The 27856-nt window shown below is 44.7% G+C and overlaps 1 protein-coding gene and 2 long non-coding RNA genes across 3 annotated transcripts; all 3 read right to left on the bottom strand.

Moving 5' to 3' along the window:
- Positions 1-16515: 16515 nt before the first annotated feature.
- Positions 16516-17546, bottom strand: LOC121047056. The gene is made up of 2 exons (XM_040501916.1): positions 17535-17546; positions 16516-17448 (listed from the first exon to the last, which is right to left on the bottom strand). The coding sequence occupies exons 1-2, from the start codon at positions 17544-17546 to the stop codon at positions 16516-16518; spliced, it is 945 nt and encodes a 314-aa protein (XP_040357850.1).
- A 3066-nt stretch (positions 17547-20612) lies between these two features.
- On the bottom strand, positions 20613-21575 carry LOC121838333. Its single transcript, XR_006078465.1, has 3 exons — positions 21442-21575; positions 20793-20956; positions 20613-20662 (listed from the first exon to the last, which is right to left on the bottom strand). It is a non-coding gene; the product is annotated as an uncharacterized LOC121838333 (long non-coding RNA).
- A 3311-nt stretch (positions 21576-24886) lies between these two features.
- Positions 24887-26927, bottom strand: LOC120841934. Its single transcript, XR_005715844.2, has 2 exons — positions 26882-26927; positions 24887-25082 (listed from the first exon to the last, which is right to left on the bottom strand). It is a non-coding gene; the product is annotated as an uncharacterized LOC120841934 (long non-coding RNA).
- Between the last annotated feature and the right edge of the window lie 929 nt (positions 26928-27856).

The raw sequence follows: 27856 nt of genomic DNA, 5'->3' as shown, positions 1-27856 counted from the left end.
TAACGTCCAAATCAGAAGACAGCGGCCACACTGTCAAAAACATCAAAAACAGCGACAGCTTCCACGACAGCCACGAGTGCCTCCAACGATCACCAGACTGTGTTCGCGTGCGCAGAAATTGCGTAATCACCACATTAACAATCCTAAGGTCGAAGGACTCGTGGAATATTAAGAGCATTTCAATAAAGTTTTATGTCGTTTCAAAACATTATTTGTAGCTATTAAACGCGTTTGGCAAAATAACCAAACATGCAGCCAGTATTTATTTCTTGCATTTTCCCCCAGAAACTTACACTCACGAAATTTCACCATGAAACTACACCACCTGAAAACGCCTTCGTAAAACTTTTCACTGCACTTCGTTTATTGGCTTATTTATAATAACGCTCTGAGGCCGAATAGTGCTCGAAAAAACACCCTGTATATACCACGTAGTTCCTAACTGGCTCGAATGATTGTCTTGCTGGTCGCCATATGCAAAGCTCCAGATGCCGTATAGTAGAGTAGGGTTGAGTGCTGCACCAAGTGGACTGTATTAGACTGCACCCATTTGCAGCGGGGTAGAAAAGTAAGAGAACCCGTGCTAGAACGCAGGGCACAGGTCACTTGGAAGTGATTTTCGTTCACTTCCAATACAAAAACAGAAAACAAGAAAAAAAAAAAGAGAAAGCAGTAAGGCGATCACTATCAAAGCAGGATAAACGCTTTCATGTGCCGACGTATTCGCAACTCAAACCAGGTGCCTGGGGACTCATGTTTCTGAAATTCATGCTTTCGCCGCTACGTGGCGGAAGTTCTTGCAGCATCACCCGGTTCTTGCTTCGCGATTTCACGTGCCCTCCACAAGGTAGCGTCGCGTCCTTCGGAGTTTTTATTTTTTTACGAAAGATTGCTAAAGGCAAAAACTTAAACTTGTTTATTTCAGGACTATTGTGCTGAGGGCACCAGACGAAAAGCTTCCACAAGGTATATAGCTGGGCTGGGTCTGGTGCCCCTGCACTTACAGGGCATGGTTATAAAAACACACTATACAATATAAATTGTATGAACAAAACACGCGTGTACATCTTTTTTTTTTTTGTTAAACAGTGAATATCAATACGGTCTATAATAAACTTGCTAAGTAATCTAGGCAGGTTATGAGCAATTGACTGCGGTGCGTAATTGGTACAAAAATGAGGCAAATTCCAGAACTCTCTCGTCGGATATGAGTAGAAGATTCACGTTTTGTCAGGTGGGATACATTAGAGAAGAAATAAAGAAACTCATGAGCTTAAAATAACTAAGATAGCAAATGGTGCCCGTATACACAAGCATGATGAACAGAACAGCGCACACAAAGACAAGGACAGAGAAAAGGAACATGCAGGACACACAAGCGCTGACTCGCAACTGAATTTATACACAAAAGAAAGAAGAAAAAACCGTTCTGAAAGACACGCAGGGCACGCAGTGCTTATGACACGCGACATAACACCATCTGACTGCAATGTCTTTGCCCCATAGTCCTTTCTAAAAACAAGGTTTCAGTGTTTAGTAGTGTCACTGATGGGTGGCTGACGCAGCAGTCCCCCAGGCTCTTGATGCAATGTGCTTCTAAGATTTCGCGAGTTGTCTTGTCTCGATAGTGTCCAATTATTGTTGTGCCTTTTAGAATCGGAGCACACGAGCAGGAATTGCAGTGACAACTCGCGAAATCTTAGAAGCACATTGCATCAACAGCCTGGGGGACTGCTGCGTCAGCCACCCATCAGTGACACTACTAAACACTGAAACCTTGCTTTTAGAAAGGACTATGGGGCAAAGACATTGCAGTCAGATGGTGTTGTGTCGCGTGTCATAAGCACTGCGTGCCCTGCGTGTCTTTCAGAACGGTTTCTTCTTCTTTTGTGTATAAATTCAGTTGCGAGTCAGCGCTTGTGTGTCCTGCATGTTCCTTTTCTCTGTCCTTGTCTTTGTGTGCGCTGTTCTGTTCATCATGTCATCATACCAACTCGCCCAACTTACTACACTTCTGCTATACACAAGCAATTCTCATGACGTTGAATTTCGAAAATAATGGTTCGGCAGGAATGTCGTAAGGCACGTTTGTAATAAAACGCAGCATTTTCTTTTGGAGGATCGTAAGTTTGTTAACAATACATCTAGTCGTTGTACCCCAAACCAAATGACAATAGTTAATTTGTGAGCTAAACAAAGCGTGATAAATTTCCATCTTAATATTTACAGGCAACAAAGATTGACACTGACATATTATTCTAACAACTTTTGACAGTTCCTTAACTAGGTATTCTATGTGATTATCCCATCGCATATGTTCTGAATTAATGACACCTAGCGTTTTAGGCCGTTTGACTGTTTCAATCTTGTCGGCACCAATCTTTAGATCATAATTATTAGTAACGTGCTTATTTACAGGTCTAAAATCAATTGCTTTAGATTATGCAGTGTTTATTCTAAGACCATTAATTGTTGATCACGAAAGAAACTTTTCTAAAACTTAGTTTCCCTTGATTATGAGTTCGTCCACATTCGACGCAGACAGAAATGCACTCGTGTGTGCGAGTTGCGAGTAGGAACCTTATACACATGGCGTACAGCATTGAACTGCGCTACGTTTATCAAACAGAGTCCTGAGTGGCTTTCGACGTTCTGTACTTCCCGATTACTTTCCAGCACTGTGTTCAATGAGTCTCAGAAACAACAACAATAAGAACAAAGAAACTAAAACGCCACACTCGTACTCTTATTTACCATATCCCGAGTGGCGTTCAGAAAGCGGCAGGCCCCGAGCAAGTAGCACTCCAGCGTTTTCTAATCTCTCATTCGTCTTGTTGGTCCGGGTATTGATTGGCGTTCGCGTTCACCGCTCCCACTTTGTTCTGCCGAGAGCGCCGTTTGCCTGCGTTATGTTTTGTGCGCTTTGATGCTTTCCTTGCCCCTTTTTAGGGTCACTTCCTGAAAGTTCACGCTAAAGACACGACGGTGTAAAAGTCATGCTTTTGCCAGCCGTGATTTTCGACTTGCTAGAACCCACCACCACCACATCCATTTCACTCTGGCTAGCGAGTCTTTTTTTTTTTTTATTCGCATTTTTTTAGTTTAATTGCGTTATTATAAATGTTACTTAATAAATGTCCCGATCAAACTGTGGCAGTTTATTTATAGCTAACCAGCTACTGAAATGTTTCAAGCTGGTACAAGTTGTTTTCTTCATTTTTACGGATAAAAGAGTTCACATAGTGTACCTTTAAAATGCATGTTCTAAGGAAATTTTACTGCGACTTGAGTCTTGACTTTCCATAAACTCACCGCGAATAAAACATATCTAAAAACGGTGTATTTTTTTAATTTAGAATATGCAGTACTCACGCCATGTAAAGACAATTGAGTGGGTAAATGTAATCCCAGCATGGTCTCCCTACTTCTAAACCGGTATGGAGTGGCTATTCGTGTCAACCTTTTTGGACCTGCATTGGTTCTTGCTCGCGGTCAATGTAATATAGGACGTTAACTGCATTGTTTATTTATTTATTTATTGTACATACCCTCAAACGCCGAAGCATTGTAGAGGCGAGGGGCAAAGTAAAAAAAAAAATAAAACAAAATGACAAAACAAAAACATGCGGCAAGAGGTTCAAATATCAAAAATACACTGCGATTGGCAAAAGCTGCAAGCAACATCTGTTACGAACAAAATAAACATAATAAAATGACTCATGTTGGATCATCAAACAGAAATGTAAACAAAGATTGTCAAAAAAGAAAGTAATCGGGTATAGTTGCGATTTCTGCTGGAAGGTGGCTCGAGCAGGTGTAATAGACAAAAGGTTAAAACATATCGTCTATTACAATATACGATCATCCAGACGCGTGCAGTTTCCAATGATATCTGAAAAAAAAAAAGGAATATTACTGCTGTGTCCATGCTTCTTGTGTCTTGATTAGATCGATGTCATTTCCGTCAGACCATCTGTCAATACTATTGGTCGGCCCGTCACAACGACAGCGACAACAACACTGACCCAACGATCTAGTCAGGCTAGCCACAATCTACGCTTGTACAGCTCTACAAGGTTCTACCCAACTCGCGGACGTAAATCCAAACATCTCTTCCTGTAAACATACACGCAAAAAAAAAAAAAAAAAAAAATAACACGCGCTTTTCCGCTCAGTTACGCCTAACATAACTACACGCACGAACGCGAAAGTACACATTCCCACACGTGCGTGCGCGGAGGCGAACTGTGATTACCATTTCGCGCCACCCTCTCCCTCTTTCTCCACACCTTTTGATGCGGCTACTCCCTTCTCCCTTTCCGCGCCTCCAAGCCAACCCCAGTCGCAAAACAATCAGAACAGTCCAACAAACGCGGCCAAGAGAAACAAGATGGCCGAACGTGACGCGGGTCCCTGATTGGCTAGTCGCGATCGATGCAATCTGCGCCCCCTACTCAGATTTGTGCATCTGTTTGCTTTCAGAGTCGCTGTTTCACGGCGTCTCGTGCGTTTCTTTTTCTTTCTTTTTTTATGTTTTCCCCTCGAGATGCCTGCGTTAGTGGCCGCCAGGAGGCGTTTCTCTAAGTAGGCCTCAAGAGCCACGTGGGAGGTTCGGAGTGCGACATCTCGAGATTTTGTTTTTCGTAGGGAACGAGAAACGACGAGAGCTCGGAGGAAGACGCATTTGTTGGGCAGAGGTCGCGGTCGGCATCGTGATGTCATTGGCGCAAATAAGGGTACTTTAGGTGTACTTGCGACGTTCCAGACGCTTGCATCAAGCCGACATTAGGATGGAAACATGACCTCTAGATGTACGAAACATATTGCAAACGTGACGCGTTGCGATGCAAGCTTTGACCTGATAAAATTGCTGGGAAAGTTCATTCTAAACACAAACATTTAAAGCATGAAAAAAAAAGATGAAAAAAAGCTTTATGCATTATAGAAACGGAAGTCGCCATTTTGGTAAGATACATATCATGGCCGAAGATTAAAATTCGTCGCAGTAATATATCGGGTAAGATGTACCCTGCACGCCTCAAAAGCAGGAAGGCTCTATAGTTTGTTTACATATTCAAACAGACCCGTACCTCCGATGTGTCTTTCTGTAATTTTTATAACACGACAGTTTGATCCATTCGAAAATAATTCCTGGAGAAAGGGAACAAGAGGGACAAAGGACAAACAGAAATCTTCAAACTCATGGTCCGCTTTCCGTTTCACCGAGTAAGCAAAGAAACGATTCATCGTTTCTGCCTCTGGCGCAGTGTCTCGTGTTCGAACGTCGGACGCCGGCGTTCGGCGTTCGAACGCGTTCGAACAGGAAGTATGCGGAGCGCAAGTTCGTCGGCTTTTTTTTGCAGGAGTTGCGGTGACGTCAGAAAGACGCCGAGCCCTGATTGGCTCTGATCGAAGGATAGTAAGTAGACCTCAAAGCAAGCTGCCTTGAGGATTACCCCCTGTCCCTCAATCGAAGCCAATAATAGCTCGGCGTTCTGACCTTACCACAACTCCTGCAAAAAAAAAAAGAAGAGACGACCGAACGAATAAAAGGCAGCTAGCCTTTGCGTCTCGTCTCTGTCCTTCCAATCAAAGCTTGACGTCTCCACGCGCTCTCCATCTCTCCCTCTCCCTCCGTTTCTCCCCGTATACAGTTCATTACGATGTTTATAGAAAGTAGCATTCTAGTGCGCGAAGCTTGGCACCTTGTCGAGTAATAAAAAAAAAAAAAAGTTAGCGAGGAACGCGACAAATTTAGTACTACAGATGCCCGAAGCTGTTTTCGGGAACGATGAATATTTGGAATATGTTAGAAATAGATTTTTAAAGAGTCGTGCCATTCAGTGTTTACGTTGCGCTTGTGAAAACCGAGGCGTACAGCCTCTGGTCTTTGAGCGAGAAACCTCAAACAGATTATGAAATGATCGTGGATTCGGATGAAGATCGCCTTGTAGTTCGCATAGTGGTGGCCTAGCGCACAATTCTAATTTGCACATGGACCATTGCGTCGTCCCAATGGTCACTGAGAGAAATGCATAGAAGGGTTAGTTAATGGTGGCGGTACGAGCTTCGGGATTGGTTGTCGTTTGTTCTTGCGCGTGGCTGCGATCCCCCATTGGCTGCCAACATATTGAGATGATGCCGGCTGTTGATGTTGCGTGTGTGTGTATGACAGTGACTGTACACGTTTCCAACGCTTGTCCCACAAACCGAAAATGCACAGTCACTGTGCTCTGAGCAGACGCGCGGTGATCGGTATTTCACTAGACAGAGCTGCTGCCCCTTCTCAGAACTCGTAAAACAGCCAAGTAAACAACGATGGCGACAAGGTGATGCGTCTGTAGAAGTTTTCGGTGGGTAATAAACTACCGCGTATGGCGTCGGCTAGGGCGAAAAAAGCTGAAGTTACATACAGGGTGTCTCTTTTTGACCTTAACAAATTTGCTAAACAAAATGTCAAAACTACATTAATGCGGTTTGTGCAAGCGAGTTATATGGCCAGGTGGACACAGTGTATTGGGCTAGTCGTAACGATCAGTCGATGAGTTAACTACAGTATGTGAAATAAAGTTAGAACCCTTCGAAATAAACATATGGTTCTAATTAGAAACTTGCTGAGCGTCATCGAAAACTACTAAATTAGTCAATATGAGAAAGACTTGGTGCACGTGGGAAGCACGGTTGAGCGCTAAAGTTACCCCTCCTGCACCAGGAGCGAGCCTACCGGTATGATAACACAACCGCGCGGTTTTTCCGTCTCTTATCACCCGCCTTTTCCCACTGTCAGCCTCGTGCCCGTGGCACGAGCGGTAACTTTAGCGCACTATACTTCGCTTCCCACGTGCTCAAAGTCTACCCAAAAATGACATGATTAAGCGGTTTCCGATGACGCTCAGCAGAGTGTCTAATTAGAACCATGTGTCCGTTTTCACTCATTAAAAAGTTAACGAACAAATTTTAGTCCATTATTCGATTTCTCGTGACAATTATCCCCCTATTCAATGCCCCCCCCCCCCCCCCCCCCCCCCCCTGGCCGTATAATTCACCTGCACAAACCGCATTAATGTAGCTTCCACGGCTTAAAAAATAATTGTAAAGCCTAAAAAGACACAATTTGTATCAGCGCTACAGTGGCGTGACATAATACTCGAACGTCTTAGTCTTTAGATTTCAGTATTGTAAACCAATGCATCATAAATATGCGCCAAACTTTTAAAGATGAAAATACTTTTTTTTTTTTTTTTTGAGGAGGAGGAAGGGCGGGTGACAAGCACGGAAATTCCGACATAACGCACAAACGGCGGTCACGTGACCGAAATCACGTGGTCTACGTGGCAGCGCGCAAAAAGACAAGATGGCCGCCTTCCAACAGCGCGCCTGAGATTTTCGAGCGACGCCGATCTTGAAATGCGTCGTCTTTTAAGGCGTGTGCATTGTGAAAGGATAAGGCTGAAAGCAGAAACGTTCCTCTAAAAGAAAGTGAAATATTGGAATTGGAGGAAGAATTATAAGGGCGCCTGATTTATGGACCGCGTAATATGAGCCTCAATCTTGGACCCGCACTGACGACTTCTTCGACGGAATTTCGTTTTAATTTCGTTCCTGCTGCCGCGGCTTTCCGTTTCCCTTTATTCTTACATATTTTTTTTTCTTCGGCTGAATTGTACTCTAGCTTCCAGTCAAATAAAAAGTAAGTATAAATAAATGAAAATAAAGCAAAAAAAGTTAAAGAAGTAAAGCACAATAGTAATATCTCTCGTTGAAACGGATAAATACTTACGGAAATCAAACCCAGGTAACGTAAACAAAAAGAAAGAAACAAGACAAAACAAACGACAAAGGGAGAAATAGGGAATGACGAAAAATTATTGATCTTTTTTCCCTCGGAAACCCGGCGATAGTCTTCTTTTCATATATTCATTTTGATTTCGTCTCTAATCGTTGTTTTTCTAAGGCTTGGATTGGGGAATCTGGTAAGACCTCTCAAGGTAGCCCAATAAAACCAACTCAGTAAAAAACAAAATACACGATCGTTTTTAAAACGTTGGCGTTCTGCCCAGTCGGTTATGAGCACGAAAAGATTCGAGATGCGAAGGAATTGGCGAGTCGTAAATTCCTTGATAAAACCCAAAATTAAGAGAGGATAAATGTGTAGAGTACAATATCTTGTTCTTTGAAAACTTGCCCGATAGAAAAAAGTAAAAAAAAAAAAGATAAAAAAGCGGAGGATTTTAAACTTCAAACATGAAGCTATCACTTTTTTTTATATTTTGACTGAGTATGGTGTGGACCTTTATTTTATAGTGTATATTGTCCGGATTTGTATATGTAAGATATGCCATATTCTAAACCATTGATTATTATTGAAAGAATAATGAAGTCATGGTGATAATGGCGGTCATCATAAACTATGGTCTTCAGTATATGAACAGTAAGTAGCTAGTGTAATCTTACTGAACACGACCGATGTTACAACGGGTGTGTAAAATCTAAATTAAAATCCTTTCATTCGGAGTATTTAAGTTAAATCTAATTATGGGATCTTTTAGAGTTATTTTCAAAACTTTATGTTATACAAAAGAGAAACACGGATTTGACTAGAAGTTTAAGTGATTTTCAAGTTTCGGCTTGGGGCTGCAACTTCAAGTCACTGGCCGAAGTTTATCAGTATTAAAATTTTGAGTCATGACAAATCTCAATAAAGCGCCATCTTGGCTAGGAGTACTCATCGCATATTCTGGTTTTTAACGCAGTGTTACCAACTAACCTATGTCGAGCTCTTTCCGCTAAAAGTGGACGTCTAGAGCATTTCGTACTTTGAAACACTCAGACCGTTCTTTTTAGTAACTTTCTTTAGAAATTTCAGGATCTTGTTATGTACAGGTTTTATACTCATTGCTCATATGACAAAAAAATTTAGTTGACTTATTATAGAGGCAACGGTTGTTATAACTGTTCAGGTTATGTCCCAAATTATATCTCAGAATCACGTACTGGCACGAAGATTATTTATATTTTCATGGTTTTAATAAGTGTTGATAAAATTTACCCCACACGCCTTAAAAAATCCCATTTGAAAAAACAAAAATAAAATATTTAAGCAGACGTGGAAATGGCATCGATTCTCTATAGTGGCGCCATCTTGAGAAAGTGGAGCTCCCAGGGTGTGATCAACGTCAGCTGTTGCCCGCTTCATAAATCGCCGCCTCTTTGTTTTTGTTCTTGTTTTACGGAGAAAAAACAAACGGCGAGAAAACACAAAACTTTGTCGCTTTTCATGAAATGAAAAGGAGGGAGGCGGGAGAGGAGGTTTCGGAGGGATTTCTGAATAAACGAATAGGATACATAAAAAATAAGGAAAAAAAAAACGAGAAATAGGAAAAGTACAATTGTATCATCCGGGTACTTTGTGAGACGAACTGCTTGTGCAACACCTGGGTTCTACAAAAGACTTCTGAAAAGTTTTTTTTTTTTTTTTTTTTTTTTTTTATATCATACGAATAATTTCAACGCTACGGGAAATAATTCGAGAAGTCAGTTAAACCAAGTTTGTTGTACGAGTGTTCAGACCGAGGGAATAGACCATTCCGGAAATATGCAGCGACCGTTATCGTCTTTTCGACGCTTTACACCAATACGAAGTGCGGCACGTGAAGAAATACACATGAATAGAAGAAGCGGTTCATGTTGGCTAAGCGCTTTCCGATTTCAGAACGCACAAATGGCAGGGCGATATACCAGAGTATACGTACCGGCTTTGTTATGTGTTCGTTCGTTTTCTTTTTTTTTGTGCGTGTTTTAAACTCAGAGTGGTAATAGGGAAGCGTATACGAGTCAGCCCAAGCGTACCTCGCAACGGCCCCACAATTCCCCGCGCCGCGCGGTGCAATGTGGGGTGGCTGAGAGGCCGTGTGGGATTTTACGAAAATGTGACTCTTTAGTGTGCTTCAAGGATCTCCTATGTGTCTCATCTGTAGTTGAGAGATTCAGTCGATATTGCCCGACTGCTGCATTTGGCAGCACCATATGCATGAATGGATGCTTGGTTTCTGTTGAAACGTCAAGAAAAAAAAAGGGAAACAACAGTTACATATCTGCCATCTTCACCGGGTATAGTTTATAGAGTCTGGCATACATCAAATACGTGCATAACCGCCGCAGGATAATGAACCAAATATGCTAATTATATTTTTAATCAATCGCTATGTTTGTCATGTCGCAACTGCAGCCGTTGGTGCTTCGGCTCATTATTTTTTTAATGGGCGTTCTACAGATTAAAAATAAAAATACCGGTTCGATTGTGAGATGCCCGCTATAATGATGGTAAGCCATCGTAAAATATTCAAAGTTGAGCACCACCTACAACTTTCAAGACACCTACTTTTCTGTGTTTCTTTCATAGATTCACGTGTGTCGCCTGCCTTCAGGCAGTGGTGCTGCCCCCAATCGGCTGCTGAACCGCGATCCAACCACGACAATAAATATCTGTGGTCAAACATACCAGTCTGCAAAGAGTGCCTATAGTCGCTATGCTCAGAGTTTGGGCACACCATCTTTCGATTGTCTTACGAGCGCCGCCATTTTGTTGCCGAGTGCCGAGCAGGCGTAATAGACCTTTCCGGAAAACCACAGCAGACTGGGGGCGAGGGGAATTGCGGGGCTCTTCCGATGTATGTTTGTGATGACTCGAACGCTTCGTATATCCTGGAAGTGTCATGATTCATTTTGCCTTATCATTCAAAGCTCAAAAAAAAAAATAGAGAAAACACAAAATGAGGTCATTACATTCTCCGGTGTCTTTTCTGCCTTCTCTGCGTTCTGAAGTTGCTAAACGTCAAACCAACGTCAGCTTCAAATCTCACGTGCTGTATGCATGACAACATGACAATTTGCCAAGCAGACGGTTGGGAGCGCCTCGAATTTCCGGAAACGTCCGTTAACAATAGACAGTTTTAGTACAGCGTTGCTGGATCTTGCGTACGCAATACGCAATAGTATAGCGTACGCTAAAAATGACCTGCTCAGACCGAATTTAGTTGTGCGTTACGTTTTCGAGTGAACACCGCGCATGATCTTGATTAAATTTGCTAGAGCCGTAGAATTCCGCGTGCTTCTAACGCAACCACGCTCCTGGAAAGAAATATTAAAAAAGAAAAAGTGTGCAATCATTTTATTTCAGATTAAACCAAGCCACAGCTGCCTCGTCAAGCACGCTTTTCGGCGGAGTACAGAGGCTACGAGTACGAGTGCGTAACCAAATTCGATCACGGAGCCTCGATCAGTCGTCCCGTGGAAACGGCACCTTTTATCAATGCTATCGCGGAATGAAATTCATGACCCCGATGTCCAGTGCATAGCGAGAACTTCGGCGATTTCTTTTAAAGTCGTTCGTCCGTCGGCGATGAACTGTGGGAATAGGCTTAGCGTTAAGCAGATCGCAGCGTCGACGCACACTGCGAGCGGCGAACATTTCCACTGTGCACTCCTTCAGCTGCAGGGCGACCTGATTTGACCGCGGTAAGTCCCAGAAAGAATCGCCGAGCTGAACACCACGAAATTTCACGTAACACAGAACATCGAAAACACCACGTCGTTCTTACTGCGCCAGTCAAGGCAACCGCCATCTTGAAACTGGCGCTCTCGTTGGGTCCGAGATCTCTCGAGAGCGTCAGGCAAGGCCCGGTAGTCAGTAACGCAAAATCCCCAGCATTGCGTGCGTACGCAATACGCTAGCCATTCTATTGCGTTCTGCGCATGCGCACTCACGACCCGCAATCTCCTTGGGTACGCAAAGATATAGCGTACACTGTTAGCAAGTCCCGTGTATTTGGCGAATATTTGGGGTGAAAAACACGCTATTTACACAAATTACCATAAATTTACACGATGAGTAACGGATAATTCGTTCAGAAATCATGCGAGGTTGTAAAAAACGTGTTTTGGTTCGGTCATACACGCATAACCGTGTAGCCGACCTCGATAACACGCATCGCCCCCGGCGACGACCGCGGCATTGCCGGCTATTGAAGCACCGGAATGCTTGGGGACACACTTAGAAAGGACCGTCGAGACAAATGCCGCGGAAAGAAACATGTCTCGGAGACAGATATGCACCAAAAGCAATTGCGACATGTCGCAGAACGTTGGCGAAACCCACGCTTACGACGCCTACCGTGCTCGCCGCCATCTTCTGGTCGATGGCAATGCGGCTTCCCTCATGTCGCCCATGTTTGTATTTAGTTTAGGGGTCCTGATAACAGTTTCTTAGACACCACAAATAAAGTTATGGGTCTAATTATTCGTTCCAAACAGTTGAAATGGATATAAAAAACGTGTCCTCGATGTGAACACGTGACATTGCAGTTGGTTTCGTTTTTGCTTTAACCTTCAACTGCAAGCGATCTGGCCACGGCGCAAGCGCAACGCCGATGTACGCTGGAAGCAAGCGCCGGCTGGCTTTCGTTGTTTTTGTTTGACCGGAGAAAATCTGGCAAGTACGCATGGCGCCACTACTGTTTTGGTTTGACGGGACGCGAGAAGCTTCGCATAGAGCTTCGGAGTTTGCGAGCACATAGTGAAGACGTGACCGGAGAAGTACCCCTGTGATGTTTCTGGAAGACGGAAAGTAGCATTCGTAATCGGCGTGTGTGCTTTCAAAGCGAAGGGAGTCACAGGGTCCACGAGTTCGCAACCACAAGCCAAGGTTCACGACAGCGCGGCGTTCACTTCGGCGATCTCGTTCTGTTTGGTGCAACCCGGCGATGCGAAAAAGAGCTGAAACATTCGTCGTATGTGGTGCGGTGCTTTGTGTTCCGGGTCTGTTTGAACCACGTTTTTAACATGGAGCGCAAATTGTTTGTTGCGTGGTGGAGGTTCAACGGGTACAGTCCCGTCGTCGTCAGCTGATCCGGTCCAGCTGGTCCGGCAGGACGCAGCGAGCGTTTTTAAAAGTAAATCTTCCTTCGTTCCGTTTCAAACTGTGGAAGTATCCCGACACATACCGTGAGTAAGAAGCAGTGGGCGTTTTCAACAAAATTACGTTGTTTTAATTGAATAATGGACTCCGGATTGTTGTCTCAAATCTGCCGTTTTTTATGCTTCGTGTTGGACTGCGTTTGCATAGCGACGCACACCGCTCGAGTAGATGATTCGGTCCTGCAACGAGTTTGTTGCGCCAATCATGTGGCGTGAATAAATTAGGGCAAGGTTTCCTACCTGCCCACAGATGCATGTACTGAGACCATTTTTTATGTTGTGAACGTAGTGCTCTTTCTTTATTTTGGAAGACGCGTTGGTGCATTTATTATGGTACAATCACTTGAGAGTTGAGAAATTGGAGAGCGAGCAAGCTTTCTCAACTTTGTCTTTTTCTCTCTGGCACTGCGCTGTTTCAATTTCAGTAGGCATATCTACTAGCAGGTACAAACTGCTCTAAAGCAGGTAAAAAACGGGAAGCTTAGGACGGTGCGGACTCCGTGTTTCGCCCTTTTCGCAAGGTGACAGGGTAAATGCTTTTGTGAGATATGCGGAATATGCAAGCGATTTTGTTATACCCGTCGTTTGCGTCTCTCCAGCAAAACGAATAAGATGATCTACTACAAAGGCGCAATCACAAGCTAAGATTTAAGATAGCAGTCGTTTGCTTCGGTGATCTGTGTAGCTGTATTTTACCCTGCTCTCTGCAACACCGTGTCATGACGAAGAGCTGGAATGGTCACGGTTTGTGCTGGCCTCCCGGTTGACAGAAACCCGCGTCGCCCGCATCGGCACCGAGTGCGCTTGGGCTGTTGATGCTCAAGCCTTTCATCTGCGGCTTGTCGCCAGCTCATCCTGCTGCTCAACGGTGAGGAAGCGGCGAGAGTAACATCGGAAGTGAATGTAAATCCTCGTTCATTCAGTTATCCGGTGTCAAAGTGTGGAAGATGTCCAACGTGTACTGAGGGCGGGAACTACGAGCGTTTTGCCTTGCTTTTATAACCGAAACCAGAACAACGAGATAACTGCCTTGCGTACTCTAAAATGACGGAAGCAATAAGTTTCAACAGGTCGAGTACGTCACCGGGGATGTAGGCGAGACGGTGCACACTGTTTAAACGCTTGCAGTATCCACAAGTGGTACCAGCAAAGCGACGTCAACAGAGAAGGAGCTCGCGATTCAGCATATTGCACTGCTACAGGCCCGTGTATCTTCAAAGTTCGGGGTGGTGGCAGTATAAAAAAAAATAGACGCATCAGCGCCCCACACCAGTGTTCACGAATAACACCGGTCACAAACTCCCAAGCCCCACCGCTCTTCTCGACACCGACACGACATGCGACAACAAACTGCATCAAAACGCCCCCAAAGTGAAGGCGTCTGCTCCCGTACTGCAACTAGGGGTGTCGCGAACTTTTGTCAAACCAGATTTTTTGGTCGAACTTCCGGGGTTCGACTGAGTCGAACCGGTTCGACGAACCTTCGACCTTTTCACCAGATTCGACCGGTTCGACTTTATGGACAGTGTGGCCAGACCTTAATACAAGCATGTCTAGGTTTGGAGAATTTTTTTTAAGCAAGGGGTTATTTTATTTTGTGAACAGCTGCAATTAAAAGAAACCAATTCTAATCACTGAATAAGTTAATAACTTAATATTTAGTACTGTATTGACTAAAATAGACATTCAGCGCTGCACTTAATTCATCTTTTAGCCATTACCATCCAATCCGAAGCCAACTGGCCAGCCTGTCGCGCATGCGCACACGAGTCGAACCTCAATACAAGGTTCGTCGACTTTCCACTAAACGTTCGAAAAAGTCGAACCTGGTCGAACTCGAACCGCGGCCGGTTCGCGACACCCCTAATCCAGACGCATCCACGCTATAAAGTTTGTTTGATGTAAGTCGCCATATTGTATTGCTCATAAAACCATTCTAAAATTGATCTGAAACCATATTTTTCGGATGATCGAAGCAGGCACCAAGACTGCCTTGTTAACGAGAGTAGAGTGGAACTAAAGGTGGGGTCTTCAGAGAGAAGGCTTCCCGTCAGCGTGAGTGAATGGTTTTTCAATCCAGACGCATCCACGCTATAAAATTTGTTTGATGTAAGTCGCCATATTGTATTGCTCATAAAACCATTCTAAAATTGATCTGAAACCATATTTTTCGGATGATCGAAGCAGGCACCAAGACTGCCTTGTTAACGAGAGTAGAGTGGAACTACAGGTGGGGTCCAAGGTATATGTACATGGGTAGCGAAGCTTCCATAGAAGCCCACATGTCGAAAAAATGGCGGCCCATGGAGCTGCTTTAGCGCCATCTATGAGTCGTGGGGACACTTCCGGCGGAACAAAAAATCAACAGGAAATGACGACACTTCCGGAAAAAAACGTGACGTCATGCGTGCGTGCGGTTTGGCGCGAAAATTAAACAAAACTAATTCCAGAGATCACAGGTAAATGAACGACATATACACTAAAAAGAATCAAACATAGCTCCATGTTTGAGCTTTGTTTGATACTTTTTAGTGTATATGTCGTTCTTTTTACCTGCAGTCTCGGGTTTTTCTTGGGGTGTTTACACATTGTGTTTACTCTATACTGGAATACTGGATCGTTTACACCCTTATTTGCCCTTGCTTTTATATTTTGTTCGAAATGTTTTTTTTCTGCAGCCGACTTTGTTAGCCGACCTGCTATGAGAGTAGTTTCATTTCGTCACACCATCGTGTCTTTGCACAGTGGTCAAACTCCAGCCGCAGTGTTTTGCTTTTTGTTCCTTCAGGATCTCTCGGAAATATGTGAGAAACCTTAAAGAAAATTATGTAATGTCACAAAAGAGAGTGAATCAAATCGCTGGAGTGTGTTGGGCGTATGAAATACACAACAGTAACTCTAATGCAAGTCCAACGTCGCTTTAACAGTCGCGTTTTATTTGTTTTATTCACTTACAATCATTCACTTAGATTACTTACTAGAATTATACAATCGGTATCAACTATTTTCAAAAGGTCATGGTCAAAGAAAATTAGTAGATATGTACATAAGGCACACTGTTATAACATAAGACATTGTACAATCGGCTGGATGTTGTGAGGACATTGACAGTTGATAGGCAGCCACTAATAACTCGGAGGTTCCACAGTGTTCCGACGACAACTGAGGCCACAACTGTAATACACAGAAAAGTTACACTTTTCTACACATTCCTTGGGCAAGGTACCATAATGCTAAACATATCTTAACTTGCATCTGCTGGTGCTGCTACACTGCAACGCAGCGATTGTTTGGTGCACGTCAAGGAAGCCAAGTGGAGTAAACCCTCTTGGAGCCCTGTGGTATGCTGCACTTCATAAGCCAGTTTTGCTTCACAGCTTTAAACTCTATATATGTAAATAAGTTAGAAGACTACATTACTCCTCAAGAAACCGAAGAAAATGAAAGGCTCGAATAGAACATGCCTGCACTGCTTTGAAAAGTACTCTAGGTGGTCTCACATACGTAGTCTGCGCACTTGCTGCCTAGCTTTACACTTTGCTACTGTAAAAAATAGTCAGCCTTTTTTTTCCTCGCGAACCAGTGCAGAATGACTCTGGCAATCAGAGAAAACAAATTATCATAAACACTTTCGTCACATACAGTCAGAGACTTTGAAATCTTCTGGTTAAAAAGGACACAAAGAGTCCGCCCTACGTTTTCCTTTGAAATTAGGTTGTTGATACATGTCTCGAAGACTTCCTCACAAGCTTCAACAAATAATATGAAAGAAGCAGAAGGAACTGAGAGGATTCCAAAGTGGGAGTCGGCAGTTCCTTTCACACTCAAATACAAGAGCACTTGATTTCCCTCAGAAAAACACGCATTTTCTGTCCTCAACTCATATTTCTGGGATGTTCCTACACAGGAATGAACCTTGAGGAATTTCGATGCCAGCCACCCAGCAAAATAAACCATGTTGCTCTCTTCTATTGTCAAAGGGTAGTTTGAAGGCGAATCGTCTGCCGTGGTAAGAAAAACTGTGCTTCCTAAGGCAAGACGAGGAGAAGGTGCCGAAAGGCCTGCTGGGAACGTAGCAAGGAGAGACATGTCATCAGCACAGTTTGATTTTTCTGACAGCTTGAATAGGTTTCTAATCAAGAGGTGCCTGAAGGCAGCCTGAAATTGACGGAAAGTGGAGTTCGTGTTTGCACCTGATTTTGAACGTATCACAGCAAAAGTGTTTTCAAAGGTGTTTTGGTTCAGATGGCGGTTTAAAAGGTGGGAAAAACCGCAATTAACCGCGAGGTGATTGCTCAGCAGTAGTAGAGACCTAACTGTTAAGCAGAAGCCACGAATGCAGTGCGGCTGCCTTCCACATCCGAGTACTTGCAGGCTCTTAAAAACCAGAATGCACTCTTTCAGAAACTCCTCATGGATAGAGCCGTTACAGGTTGCAGAGGCATATATGGCGTCTTTGCAAATTTCTGCGAGCTATTTAGGCTGTCAAAGAGACTGTCGATTCTTTCAGCGAATCTCGCTATGTGAACAGCTGTGGCTAGCTATTGCTAAGAAGTAACCAGGGCATACATTGCAGCTGAGCAGTGATTGCTAAACACTTGAGCTGCTAGCTTCACCGACATCTTTGACGAGAAGGTCAAATTAAAATGCTTCTCCTTCAGCTTTGGCATAGAACCGATCTCAAGTTTACGGTCCTTTTCATAAGCTTCCTTGATGTAGGAACTTTTCACTATGTAATCACCAACTTTTTAGCCGTATTTAAATAACACGTTTCTTAGTCACTCCAAAAGGTGCGGAGCATCGAAAAGGAAAAAAAAGTGGCTTGCCATTGATCTCTACGTAAGGCTTTTCGGCAGTTACGTTGCTTGAAAAAGAGACACGTTCTGGCACCGTTCATCGCATACAACAGCTACCGGCTTCAGGCCAGCGTCCACAAGGGCGCTGTAGCACTGGAAAGAGAGATCTTTTAGTACATCTGAAGGTGTGCCTTTGTGAGCAAAAAATAGCCAAGCGGCTGCTTCCACGGTGTTCCGACTCCTTTCGCCATGAACATGAGAGCCTTATTTGCCAGTTTTTTGCCTTGCTGTTCACTATGTTCTTTAAGTCTTGCAAACCTGTCAGACGAGGGGTTGTATGAAAGCTCTTTCTTGATGTGCATTTCATCAAAGACTATGCTGCAGGCCCGATCGGCTCGAGGAAAAGAAGCTGCCCGCCTCTTTATCAGCTCGAAAATGCCAGGGTAAAATCCAATCTTTAGTGGCACACGCTGAAGCCATAGCTGCAGTGACCTTACTGATGGCAGCCTGAGCAGTCGCCTGCAATACTTATAGCCTTTGGGGCTATGAAAGTAGAGGCCTGAAGCCAAGGCTTTGTTGTGGCTGCACCATCTCTGGCCAAACCGGCTCACATTGTTCATTCTAAGCTGGGCTTCAACGAGTGCGGCGACACGAGGAGACACATGAACGCGGACACTCTCAACGACTTCGGCAACAGTCCTCATCTGACGTTGTCGTTGCAGCCTCCTTTGCAGCCTCTTGTTACGCTCTTGAAGCTGTCGCACCTTGGCTCTCAGGCGTTCACCTTCTTGTTGCCGATGCTGCGGCTTTTGCAGGGTGCTGCAATTTGGCAAATGACCCAGATTAGGCCTCCAAGAAAAACTTGCATTCGCCATCAATTTATTAAATGTGTAATCTATTCACGCTCAAGAACATTCCTCAGTGATCTGAACTGTCTTTAAACAAGAACCGCAAGTTTGACAAACTACACATGCAATTCAAGTTTAGGAAAGCAACAGTACATCTTTATGTTGGACTAGGTGCTTCATGTTGGCCAGAGACCTGATAGTCCAAAAAGACAAAGGCGCACACAGAAACATGCAAGTCAGAATAGGCATCCAAATGGTGAAATGCATTTTCTTAAAGCTTGACCATACCTTACTTATGCCCATGGCATTGTAACAGTGAAGCGCTCGCACAACAGGCGACTAAAGTTTGGCAGATAGGACAAGGGACCATGACAGGCTCAGCATCACACACATATGACCACGGCAGCTTTTCGATAACTTTAAAAAACACTGTCTTACGTGAGGTTTTGCGGGAAGACTTATGATTCAGTGAAACCGGTTCAGCTGTTTTGATTTGACGGTGTTAACACCTGCGTGTGGAACTTTTTTTTTGTCTTTTTGTGTGCTTGACAATGACAATACCGTGAAACAAAAATGTGGTGAACTTTGAACAAACTTCGATTTGTAGCTGCCAGCTAGTAGGTCTGGTGTTATGTGACCCCTTCCGTCATCTGCTCTCAAGATAAAGTTTAGTATCCCCTGGTGTTTTTCGAGCCTTGGCTTTTTATTTTTGCGGCCTGATCTTTTGTAACTTCACAAAAAAAAACTGCAAAAGAAAAAAGTTTGCATTATAGAAAGCACTCACATTTGTGAGAAGGCCCAGCAGCAGAGCCAGAGAGAGAGTCTCTAGGCGACGGTGAAGAAACCAAAATCTCCATGTCAGCCACGTCCGCGCTGGACTCTTGAGCAGGAGCAGCATCTTGACGTAGAGCGTAGCTGTGATCAACCGCAAAAAAAGAAAGAAAGAACGAAAAGCTTTTGTAAGAACTGCAAGTAAGAAAACAAGTTCAACAGAGTGGAAAGTTGGACGAGTTGGTCGTTCATTTAAGCTTGCAGAAACAGTGCCTCTCTGTGTACTTTTACTGCGCCTGTCTGTATACTCCTTGTTTCCTGTTTTACGTCAAGTTGCGCTGTTTCTACCACTTGAGAAAGCAAGCTCACAAAGAAAAGGGAATAAAAAAGATAGCACAAGCAATATTCGGCCACCACTTATTATTGGCCCCTAGTCGACTGTTCTCTAGTAAGGTGCACGAGTATGTGTGGTCCAATGAAGCCACAGAAATCCGCTCTGCAAATTTAATGTGAACTTAGCAAAGGAGAAGAGGAAGTCCTTCCTTATTCCCCTATTTGAATGCATAAAAAGTATATTCACCTTCTTTTATGACAGGTTTAAATCAAAAGACTGGTCGTCAGGGTGACTACAGGAACTCCACCAGTCTGAGTGGCCGGAGTATGTGCAGCTCGATGAGGCTGGCGAAATCCTCTCTGCAAATTTAGCGTGAAGTTGGCCATGGAATAGTAGTTGGATTCCTTCCTATGTGTCTATTCTAACACACGACAAAAAAAATCACCTTGTTCCCACGAAAGTTTCATTTCGGAAGACTGGTCGTCAGGGTGACTACAGAAGCTCCGCGAGTCTGAACTGCCGAAGCATGTGTAGCTCAATGAGGGTGTCACACTCACCTCTGCAAATTTATGGTGAATGCGCCTATTTTAACACAAAATGTAAATCACTTTCTTTCATGGGCAGCTTTATTATGGAAGACTGGGTGTCGGCAAGGCAAAAGATGCTCTGTGACGTTGATTATGTCACCTCAAGTAAAACATGTCATTATAAACGGGCCTGAAATGAACTTCTAGCAGTACCTCTGTCCATGTTCAACCAGCTTTTCAAAGCTAATCTCACCTAGTTCTTTTGCAAAATGCTCAAGTCACGAAGACCATGAGGTAATGCAGTGGTGCTGGCAGTTGCTGCCACTTTATGTTAGTTTCAGTGAAAAAGCTCACCATGCAAAACTGCTGAACCTGGAGAGCTTTTGCTGGAAATGTCGCCATGTGTCGTCCCTGCAAATAATATAAAGATGTTATGAGCCCACAAAAGCAATATTTCAACCCCATGTGGTAAACATTTTTCTAAGAGCGGGTTAACCATGCTTAGTCACAAAGTGCACGGAAGATTTATTGGTCTGCTTACTTTTTGTGGGAAGCACACTTGGCAACGCATTGTGACGGAGGTGTCCAGGGCGCAGGAGAGCTGACTCCTCGAAATGCAAGGAGCAAACTACCCTGCCTCGTGGCTGCCATGGAGTCTTCCCCTGTAGACTTCGGTTGTTGCAGAACCGAACCCAGGCTTCGCGCCTGCAGATAAGGCATGGTGCTATGAGGGTGCCATGAATACTACGAAAAGAAAATGTAGCCAAAATGTCCACAAACCAAAGCAAATCAGTGCAAGAGCCTTAACAAATGCATGACATCACTGCTCTGTGTACACCATAAAGAGTAAAAACACGAGTCTTACGCACAGATGCCCTATTATATATCTGTGTTGTACCACTGATAACCACGCCGATGATCACGACACTAGGATCCTCAGAGCCAGGCCGGTACAGGTAAATTTTAATGTCGTGGGCACTTTTATAATGAGGGCACACAACGCTGCGAAGTCAGAGTGATTTCGAACTTAAAACATTCCTACATAACATATTACGCCTTCAGGTGTAGTTTCTTGTGCACATCCAGACAACCCTAATAGCTTTAGGTAAAACTAACATGAGTTAAGAGGAGAACGAACAAGGGGCATACATCACAGAGCAGGCACGTCACTGACAGTAGCGAAGTCTCACCTTCGAGAGTCGAGGGGAAACCGGTGCAGCGAGAAGCCAGCCGTGCAGGTGTTGCTTTCCCAGATTTCCACGGAGCACCGTTTCTTTACGCGTATCGCGCTGTGCTCATCGTCGCAAAAGACGCTGAGCCCCTTGGGCGCAGTAGCGTCCAAGATCCAGGCGCACGACAGCCGAGTTCCCGCGCAGGTAACTGGGTTAATCACGCCCGAGCAAACAACAAAACTCCCGAAACGGTGTTAGCTGCCGCTAAAACAATTAAAAGCGAAGAGCACGTGGAGGCCCAACCACAAGCAAGCAGACGGACGTCAGCAGACTGCCTTTCCGCGCGCCACGAGGTCTGCGAAAAACTGCAAATATCGCTATTGCTAGTCGGCCTTTTTGCTAGTGGCGTAAAGAGGACGCTAATAAGAAGTATGCATAATATTATCAAAAACAAAGACAGTTTTGAATTTTGTACCGCGTTAAATATGATTGATATTATCTAATAATTATATTTAGCTTGTTTAAAAATACCAATGATTATACTTCTAGTCACAAACTAATTAACTTTAATAATGTTTGTCCCCACCTCTCCTAGTCGCGCTTCAATCGCATCATTCACGTGACCCTCCAGGTCGATGTCGCTGGCGATTTGTTTTGAACCGCTTTTTGGCCGAAGCTTCGCTACCCATGTACATATACCTTGTGGGGTCTTCAGAGAGAAGGCTTCCCGTGAGCGTGAGTGAATGGTTTTTCAATCCAGACGCATCCACGCTATAAAATTTGTTTGATGTAAGTCGCCATATTGTATTGCTCATAAAACCATTCTAAAATTGATCTGAAACCATATTTTTCGGATGATCGAAGCAGGCACCAAGACTGCCTTGTTAACGAGAGTAGAGTGGAACTACAGGTGGGGTCTTCAGAGAGAAGGCTTCCCGTCAGCGTGAGTGAATGGTTTTTCAATCCAGACGCATCCACGCTATAAAATTTGTTTGATGTAAGTCGCCATATTGTATTGCTCACAAAACCATTCTAAAATTGATCTGAAACCATATTTTTCGGATGATCGAAGCAGGCACCAAGACTGCCTTGTTAACGAGAGTAGAGTGGAACTACAGGTGGGGTCTTCAGAGAGAAGGCTTCCCGTCAGCGTGAGTGAATGGTTTTTCAATCCAGACGCATCCACGCTATAAAATTTGTTTGATGTAAGTCGCCATATTGTATTGCTCATAAAACCATTCTAAAATTGATCTGAAACCATATTTTTCGGATGATCGAAGCAGGCACCAAGACTGCCTTGTTAACGAGAGTAGAGTGGAACTACAGGTGGGGTCTTCAGAGAGAAGGCTTCCCGTCAGCGTGAGTGAATGGTTTTTCAATCCAGACGCATCCACGCTATAAAATTTGTTTGATGTAAGTCACCATATTGTATTGCTCATAAAACCATTCTAAAATTGATCTGAAACCATATTTTTCGGATGATCGAAGCAGGCACCAAGACTGCCTTGTTAACGAGAGTAGAGTGGAACTACAGGTGGGGTCTTCAGAGAGAAGGCTTCCCGTGAGCGTGAGTGAACGGTTTTTCAATCCAGACGCATTCACGCTATAAAGTTTGTTTGATGTAAGTCGCCATATTGTATTGCTCATAAAACCATTCTGAAATTGATCTGAAACCATATTTTTCGGATGATCGAAGCAGGCACCAAGACTGCCTTGTTAACGAGAGTAGAGTGGAACTACAGGTGGGGTCTTCAGAGAGAAGGCTTCCCGTGAGCGTGAGTGAATGGTTTTTCAATCCAGACGCATCCACGCTATAAAGTTTGTTTGATGTAAGTCGCCATATTGTATTGCTCATAAAACCATTGTAAAATTGATCTGAAACCATATTTTTCGGATGATCGAAGCAGGCACCAAGACTGCCTTGTTAACGAGAGTAGAGTGGAACTACAGGTGGGGTCTTCAGAGCATAGAGTTATTATAACGTACGCTAGAGGTTCAAGTGGCGCTAGTGTGCTGACGCAAATTGAAGCAGACAGCAACCAGTCCAAAATTGACTTCCGGTAATGCATCCCTATGGGAAAAAGTGAGTGCATTTTCTCCCTGCGCTCGATCATAAGAGCAAATGTCGCAAATAATTCGTACGTACTAGGTAGCTTAGAACATTTTTCAGTCAGGCCGACGAAAAAATTGGTCAGTTACGGCGTTTTTCTTTCAAATTCATCGCATTAAAAACGGTGCTCAAACGACTTCGTACGTGTATTTATGTGCACTGTCGGACACTGTTAGCGCGAACACGACGTCGGCGCTTTTCGGCACGAGGGATACACGTGCCAAACGAACGAAAAACATCTGGAAATTAAGGGAGACGGCAAGGACTACGCAGTAACACTGGATCAGTAAATACATACAGCATGTACGATCAAAATAAATTGAAAGCCACGTATTCTATCGCGATTTTAAATAAGTAAGAACCGCTTCATATTCTTTCTGCTCTGAGCGAAGATGATATTCGCTCTACGTTCAAAATATCACCCGCACGCTCGAAATCTTTGAGCCCAAGTGCCCGATAAAAGCTGCCCGGCAGAGAAAACAATACGAAGAGACACCTTTCTTAACCCACGGACTTTATTATCTACGGTTTGAATGTTTTTATCCGCTCATGCACGACGGGGTCATTTTCATATAGTGACAGGACTGGCATATATTATGAATATGTAAGCGTCACCGGAATGCTGGCGAGCCTTGAACACACCCTATATTCGTTTCGATTGTAATTTTGCTTTGAATTGTCGCTTGTTTTTACACACCTGCTGCGGAACACACGTTTGGGACTGAAATGTAGCGAAGTTAAACATCGTTCACTGATGAAGAAAAATGCGCTAACTAAAGCAATTACACTTTTACAGTGTTAATCAAGGTGTATACTATTCGGTACGACCCAAATAACCAAAGTGTTCCGTGTTATTTTCCTGCGAACCCAAGCAACCACTGGACATCCATCGGACATCCGATGGATATCCTTTTCGGATATATCGTACATGCGAGGGCCATCCGCGAAAATCCGAAGGACGTCCCGTGGACGTCCGACGGACGTACAAAGGAGTTTTGTACATCCGGAGGACATCCGAACAGGGATCCTCAGCGGACATACTTTGAATATCGCGCCTCAAAATCCCTAGGGATTAGGGCATTACGTCTAAAGGCCCGTTCACACTCTTGCGACCGAGTAAAACCGAGAGAGACCACACCGGTTTTTAAGCCTCTTGCGATCTCTTAGGACCAGCTCCGCTGCAGCGCATCCGGTCCTAAGAAGTCGCAAAAGGCTTAAAAACCGGTCTGGTCTCTCGGTCGCAAGAGTGTGAACGGCGCTTTATGCTTTACCCTTTACTTGGACAGCTATGAATGTTCAAAATGTCGTACCCTAGCCCGCATGCTGTGCCAATGAAAGACCATGAGCCAAATCTATATTGAAATAAGATGATAATTTTAATAGTATGCATTTTCTCCAGATCTTCTGGTGGCTCCACTCCTCGACAGTCGCCCTTTTTGTCAACTGTGCAATACCTTTCTGCCCTGGAAAGCTCTTCTGCCATATATTTAGCAGCTGTCTTGCTGTTGTCTGACCCATGTCCTAGTCAGACCTTGGAGGGAGTGTCCGTCTGTAAACAAATGAAAGAAATATGCTTTAATTATATTAATTGGACTATATGAATGGCACTTGTGCCTAGAGACTTTTTCAGTATTTTTAGCCTATGTTATCTACCAGATTGGCTGTGTCGTGGAAAAGCAATCTCATGCCTAGCAAGAAAAGCTTAAGATACCAGTGCCGGTAACTATCGCAAATTAACCGGACGAGTGACGAAGTGCTAGTCCTCGGTGGAGGGAGGCCGCTACGGCTCCCCCTCTCCCCCGCCAAGCAAACAAATTGACGAAGGTATGAGTGCATATTCACAACACACTGAAACCTACCTGTAGATGACGGGGAAAAGCTATTCCCTGTCATCTAAAGGGAAGTTTAAGTGTGTTATGAACATATGGTGCAAAATCCAGGCATGGGGAGGTCCCTCCATGCAGCCGTAAGAAAACAAGTTGACAAAGGCATAAGTGAGGGCAATTATCACATACACTGTCAACGTACCTGTAGCTCACAGCGGCAGACTGGATGTGCTTGACCCAGGTGTGGGGAAACCCCTCTCCACCGTGCAGCCCTAAGAAAACAAGCTGACAAAGGCATGAGTGCGTGCAATTTTCACATACACCTTCAACGTACCTGTAGCTCACAGCGGCAGACTGGATGTGCTTGACCCAGGCGTGGGGAAACCCCTGTCCACCGTGCAGCACTAAGAAAACAAGTTGACAAAGGCATAAGTGAGGGCAATTGTCACGTACACTGTCAACGTACCTGTAGCTCACAGCGGCAGACTGGATGTGCTTGACCCAGGTGTGGGGAAACCCCTCTCCACCGTGCAGCCCTAAGAAAACAAGTTGACAAAGGCGTAAGTGAGGGCAATTATCACATACACCTTCAACGTACCTGTAGCTCACAGCGGCAGACTGGATGTGCTTGACCCAGGCGTGGGGAAACCCCTGTCCACCGTGCAGCACTAAGAAAACAAGTTGACAAAGGCATAAGTGAGGGCAATTGTCACGTACACTGTCAACGTACCTATAGCTCACAGCGGCAGACTGGATGTGCTTGACCCAGGTGTGGGGAAACCCCTCTCCACCGTGCAGCCCTAAGAAAACAAGTTGACAAAGGCATAAGTGAGGGCAATTATCACATACACCTTCAACGTACCTGTAGCTCACAGCGGCAGACTGGATGTGCTTGACCCAGGTGTGGGGAAACCCCTCTCCACCGTGCAGCCCTAAGAAAACAAGTTGACAAAGGCGTAAGTGAGGGCAATTATCACATACACCTTCAACGTACCTCTAGCTCACAGCGGCAGACTGGATGTGCTTGACCCAGGCGTGGGGAAACCCCTGTCCACCGTGCAGCACTAAGAAAACAAGTTGACAAAGGCATAAGTGAGGGCAATTGTCACGTACACTGTCAACGTACCTGTAGCTCACAGCGGCAGACTGGATGTGCTTGACCCAGGTGTGGGGAAACCCCTCTCCACCGTGCAGCCCTAAGAAAACAAGTTGACAAAGGCATAAGTGAGGGCAATTATCACATACACCTTCAACGTACCTGTAGCTCACAGCGGCAGACTGGATGTGCTTGACCCAGGCGTGGGGAAACCCCTGTCCACCGTGCAGCCCTAAGAAAACAAGTTGACAAAGGCGTAAGTGAGGGCAATTATCACATACACCTTCAACGTACCTGTAGCTCACAGCGGCAGACTGGATGTGCTTGACCCAGGCGTGGGGAAACCCCTGTCCACCGTGCAGCACTAAGAAAACAAGTTGACAAAGGCATAAGTGAGGGCAATTGTCACGTACACTGTCAACGTACCTGTAGCTCACAGCGGCAGACTGGATGTGCTTGACCCAGGTGTGGGGAAACCCCTCTCCACCGTGCAGCACTAAGAAAACAAGTTGACAAAGGCGTAAGTGAGGGCAATTATCACATACACCTTCAACGTACCTGTAGCTCACAGCGGCAGACTGGATGTGCTTGACCCAGGCGTGGGGAAACCCCTGTCCACCGTGCAGCCCTAAGAAAACAAGTTGACAAAGGCATAAGTGAGGGCAATTATCACATACACCTTCAACGTACCTGTAGCTCACAGCGGCAGACTGGATGTGCTTGACCCAGGCGTGGGGAAACCCCTGTCCACCGTGCAGCACTAAGAAAACAAGTTGACAAAGGCGTAAGTGAGGGCAATTATCACATACACCTTCAACGTACCTGTAGCTCACAGCGGCAGACTGGATGTGCTTGACCCAGGTGTGGGGAAACCCCTCTCCACCGTGCAGCCCTAAGAAAACAAGTTGACAAAGGCATAAGTGAGGGCAATTATCACATACACCTTCAACGTACCTGTAGCTCACAGCGGCAGACTGGATGTGCTTGACCCAGGCGTGGGGAAACCCCTGTCCACCGTGCAGCACTAAGAAAACAAGTTGACAAAGGCATAAGTGAGGGCAATTATCACATACACCTTCAACGTACCTGTAGCTCACAGCGGCAGACTGGATGTGCTTGACCCAGGCGTGGGGAAACCCCTCTCCACCGTGCAGCCCTAAGAAAACAAGTTGACAAAGGCGTAAGTGAGGGCAATTATCACATACACCTTCAACGTACCTGTAGCTCACAGCGGCAGACTGGATGTGCTTGACCCAGGCGTGGGGAAACCCCTGTCCACCGTGCAGCACTAAGAAAACAAGTTGACAAAGGCATAAGTGAGGGCAATTGTCACGTACACTGTCAACGTACCTGTAGCTCACAGCGGCAGACTGGATGTGCTTGACCCAGGTGTGGGGAAAC

Source organism: Ixodes scapularis, unplaced genomic scaffold (assembly GCF_016920785.2).
Source record: "Ixodes scapularis isolate PalLabHiFi unplaced genomic scaffold, ASM1692078v2 PGA_scaffold6__148_contigs__length_123643588, whole genome shotgun sequence".
Lineage (NCBI taxonomy): Eukaryota > Metazoa > Arthropoda > Arachnida > Ixodida > Ixodidae > Ixodes > Ixodes scapularis.
This window is presented reverse-complemented; position numbering and strand designations above follow the sequence as displayed.